Source organism: Alligator sinensis, unplaced genomic scaffold, assembly GCF_000455745.1.
Source record: "Alligator sinensis unplaced genomic scaffold, ASM45574v1 scaffold203_1, whole genome shotgun sequence".
NCBI classification, from domain to species: domain Eukaryota; kingdom Metazoa; phylum Chordata; order Crocodylia; family Alligatoridae; genus Alligator; species Alligator sinensis.
Window position 1 is genome coordinate 180,261 of NW_005841949.1, and position 4,515 is coordinate 184,775.

Consider the following 4,515-nt stretch of genomic DNA (forward strand, 5'->3'; position numbering starts at 1 on the left):
GCAATATTGATTTGAAGTTTGATATTTTATATCCTCTAGACCAGTGGTTCTCAACCGTTTTTAGACTCATGGCCCCCTTCACCCCTGACTTGCAGCCCCCTGGCTCTGCCAGTGCCCCTCAATCCTGACCCACTGTCTCTCGCACACAGCCCCTCCCCCAGTCTGTTACTCACCGTGTTGCTGGTGGTGCAGCTGGCGTGGGGTCCCGGCAGCAGCTGCAACTGCAACAAGTCTCACCACCCCACTCTGCCCCCCATGTCGGGTCCTGCCCATTGGGCCACAGAGGTGGCTTCTGCCTGTGCCAGTCTGCAGCCCGATGCCCATTGTGGGCATAGAAATCTGGGAGGATACCCCTACTCCTCCACACATCTCCCCACCCCGCCTTGCCTGCCCCCCCCATAGATTTACCTGTGGGGAGCTGCAGGAACAGCAAAGCGTGGGAGGCCTGCAGGCAAGAGTACAGCATGGTGCCATGGCAGGTGCCACTGCATGAGAAGGTGCACATGAAGAGCTCGCTGGGTTGCTGCACTGACAGCACCGTGTAGCCTACTGCCTGCTGCTGCAGCTTGTGCAGCACTGGGCTCAGATAGCAGAAGCCCAGTGTGAAGAGCCCAAGCCCCCTGCCTGGAACCAGCCAGTGCCTGAGCACTGCTTTCCTGTCTCCTCATCCCTCAGGCACAGCCCCCTAGGGGGCTTCAGATCCCCAGCTGAGAACTGCTGCTCTAGACCCAAAACAAAAATATTATCTAGAAAAAGGTAGCAAACTTCTGCATTCACCATTTAAGTTAGAATGTTCTCCTACTAGACAGGTTCTTTGCTGTAGCATTGATCATGGGGATTATAGGTGTTACCAGCCCCTATGTTGTGTGGGTAGGGGAGCAGCTGGAGCACAAGAATTACATCATTGAGCAGCAAATGGAGAAACCAGTCCAATTAAGAGACCAGATTCTCCTCTAGTGATCTATTTGGGGTTCTCAGTGACTTTGAGTAGCTACAGGTCTGCTTAAATGTATAAACATTTCTATTCATTGTATAAATCCCTTTAACTGTGTCTTTTTTCTTTATGACATGGATTTGGAAGGTTTGTAATCAAAATGGAATCCACATAGCCATTCAGCACAGAATAGTTGATGGAAGGGGAATTAGTACAGTGAACATTGTCTGCAAGTGCCAAATATTTCCTGTACTCACTTGCTAGGTCTTTGATTACCACTCCGTCCATACATCTGCTTTAACAGGTGGCGCTCTCTCTCTTGTCCCCCCACAACAGAGTGACTAAAGAAGTAGATGCTGCCTCAAAAGAAGCCAAATCTTTTCTGGAACAGCAAGAGAAAGAGAAAACTCAGACAGCAATTCCAGCTTCTCTTCCTACAGTCTCTGGGTGAGTACATACATTTCCACCCTCTCCCTCCCCACGAGGTGCTATAGTTTGTGTAGGGTGTCCCACTTGGTAAGCAGAAGTTCGTTCTGCACCATCTGAGGCAGCGTAAGTTTTGCCTTGATTTCAATGGGAACAGAATTGAGATGTAAAGGCCTGATTCTTTGAGGTGCCTAGGCCAGGGGTGGGCAATTATTTCGGCTGGCGGGCCGCTTCATGAGTTTTGGTGAGCTGTCAAGGGCCGCATGGGTAGCTCGGCCCCTTGACAGTTGCCCCGCTCCCTGGTCATCATCTTGTGTCCGGAAGTCCCACCTCTTAATCCCTCCCTGCCCTTTGCCACCCGAAGTCCCTCCCTTTACCCCTAGAAGTACTCCTTTTGGGAGGGGGTGGTGTGGCCTTGGAACTGGAAGTTACACCCTGTCACATGGTCTGTCAGGGATGGGCAATGTTTTTTGGCCAAAGTGCCGAAAAAACCACAATGTCTACCTTGTAAGGTACTGGAGCGCTGGCATGCCAAAAAAACAAGCAAAACTGGGGGTGGGGGGGGTAGGTATATGGCAGAAAGCACTGAATTATTAATATAGTTTGTAGCAGGGCACTAAGGTGCCTGTTACTGAGAGAGCCAGGAACACTCCTCAGGTGCCGGTTGCTGGAGCAACTAGAGGGAGCTAATGATCCGCACCTGCCTAGCCAGCTGACAAGAAGGGGCAGGGCCTGGCTGCTATATAAACCACAGGCAGGAGGCCAGGCAGCAGTTCCCTACCAGCAGCCAAGGCAGAAGGAGCTCCCTGCCAGAGAAAAAAGATAAGCCGAGCCGGGATGCTAGAGCAGCGTTGGTCACCGCAGGGGGATAGAGACCCCTGGTAGGCCTGAGCGCAGTTTGGCTGGAGGCTTATGTTTGCATTGTAGCCCAGGGGCTTGTGTTTATGTTGCTGTTTGTTTATGACCGGTGGTTTGGATGAGGCTATAAGGGGATGGAGGAGGCCTCATAGGGGACTCACAATAGCGTGGGGACCCCAGCACCAGTGAGGGTGCTGCATACGGGGTACATAGACCCCAGCCCCAGAGAGGGGCAGTTGAGAAGCCCAGAGAAGGGGGGCATTGTTGAGCAGCCCCAGTGCAGGCGTGGTGAGCCCTAGAGAAGGGGGCCGCCTTGTGGTGAGCCCGAGAGACAGGGCGGCGTACGGAGAAGGCCCCTAGAGACAGGGCACGAAAAGAGTGAGAGAGACGGGGCTACAGAGAGCCCGAGTGCCATAGAGGGCGTGAAGATGGAGAGAGGGACAGAATAACGTCCATTTACATCTGCGAGGCTTGGGGTGTGGTACTGGGGTGGTAGGAGCCACGCATAGCCCATAAGGCTTGGGTGCATGAGACACCCATGACAGCAGAACCGGGGCCAAGAGGACAGAAGGTAGCCTCCTTATAAAATATAGAAAATCAAAGACGTGGTGGGCGAGAATTGGAGGGTGCAAGAAGGCGGCTTGGCACGGTGAAGGAGGCGGCAGGGGAGAGCACGGTGACCCTGACGTCCCTCCTGTTACATAGTTAATAATCATAAACATTTCTTTTTGTGGTAAATATCAGGTTTTCTAAAAGTTCTAAACCTGATGACAATAAAACTTCATAGAGGGGGAGAGACAGGCGCAGGGGGAGGCACTGCGGGTAGGCTGGCTGGCCAGGCCAGGCCCTTGGGAAGGTGGCAGCAAGAGGAGAGGAGGGGCTGGGAGGGGAGTGGGGGCTGCCTCAGAGCTCCACAGACTCAGGCTGCAGCTGGGCCCACAGTGGCACCGAAGGTAGAGCCTGGCCTGGCCTGGCCCACACAGCTCCATGGGATGGGGTGCAACTGCCCTGCCCCCAAGAAGATGCTGCCTGGTGGGGGTAGGACACCATGCTTGGGGGGCTTCCAGCTTAGCCTTTGTGCCCACTGGGCACAGTGCAAGTGGGGCAGAGTCCCCCGAGCTGTGGCAGGAGCCCCCGGGGCTCTGGGAACAGCTGTGCACTTACCTCCACCGGCCTGGCCCATCCGGTCCCAAGTGGCACATGGCTCAGCCGCCACTTCTCCTTGCCAGTGCCGACTTGGCTGGACCCGTTGCATTCCAAACAGCACGCAGGGAAGCAGCGGCTGGGCCAGCTTTGCTGCATGCTGCTTGGGATGGGCCCGGCCCGGTCGGAACTGGCAAAGAGAAATGCCAGCTGAGCCGTGTGCCACTTCCTCATGTGCTGCTCAGCACAGGCTCAGCCATGGCTTTGTGTCTCTGGTGCCAACCCAGCTGGGTCCAGCCCGGTCTGTCCCAAGCAGTGTGGGGAAGCTGCATGTGGCTCAGCCACCACTTCTCCTAGCCGGTGCTGCCCCGGCCAGGCTTGTCCTGTCCCGAGTGGCATGCAGCAAAGCCATCCCAGATGCTTCTTCCCTGCGTGCTGCTCAGAATGCGATGGGCCTGGCCAAGTTGGCACCAGCAAGGAGAAGCAGTGGCTGAGCCATGTGCCGCTTGAGAGCGGCCGGGACAGGACGGCAGAGATAAGTGGAAGCTGCAGCTTTGCCACATGCCTCTCAGGCCAGTACCAGGGAAGCTGTGGCTTAGCTGGTCCTGAGTGGCACATGGCTCAGCCACCACTTCTCTTCACTGGTGCCGACCTGGCCAGGCCCATCCCAACCTGAGTGGCACAAAGCAAAGCTGGGCCAGCCACTGCTTCCCTGTGTGCCACTCAGGACAAACTGGGTCCAGTCGGGAAGGCACTGGCGAGAAGTGGTGGCTGAGCTGTTCCTCCTGGGACCGGCCAGCGGAGGTAAGGGAAGGAACAGCTGAGCTGTGTACCGCTCTGGCCAGGCCAGGCGGATCCTGAGCAGCGCTCAGCTGTCTGAGCCTCCTCTTCTTCTCGCTGCTGGGCCTGTCCCATCCCAAGCAGCATGCAGGAAAGCCGGGCCAGCCACTGCTTCACCGCGTGTCGCTTGGGACAAGATGGGCCCGGCTGGGTTGGCACCAGTGAGGAGAAGCAGCTGAGTGGCATGTGCTCCTGAAGCCCCTGTCTCCCACCCTGTGCTGCTCCCCGTGGCCCCCGCTACTCCTCGTGTCGTGTGTGTCCGTCCGTCGTCCCGTGTGTCGTCGTGTTGTGTGTCGTTCCCCCCCCCCCCCCGG

General features: G+C 56.5%; 1 protein-coding gene across 1 annotated transcript in view; it reads left to right on the forward strand.

Moving 5' to 3' along the window:
• The window catches only part of CFDP1 (craniofacial development protein 1), a 169,453-nt gene that overhangs the window by 76,061 nt on the left and 88,877 nt on the right, over window positions 1-4,515 (forward strand). The window contains exon 6 of the mRNA XM_025199745.1: window positions 1,271-1,381. Within this exon, the coding sequence (XP_025055530.1) occupies window positions 1,271-1,381 (111 nt within the window). The remainder of the gene's footprint in view (window positions 1-1,270; window positions 1,382-4,515) is intronic.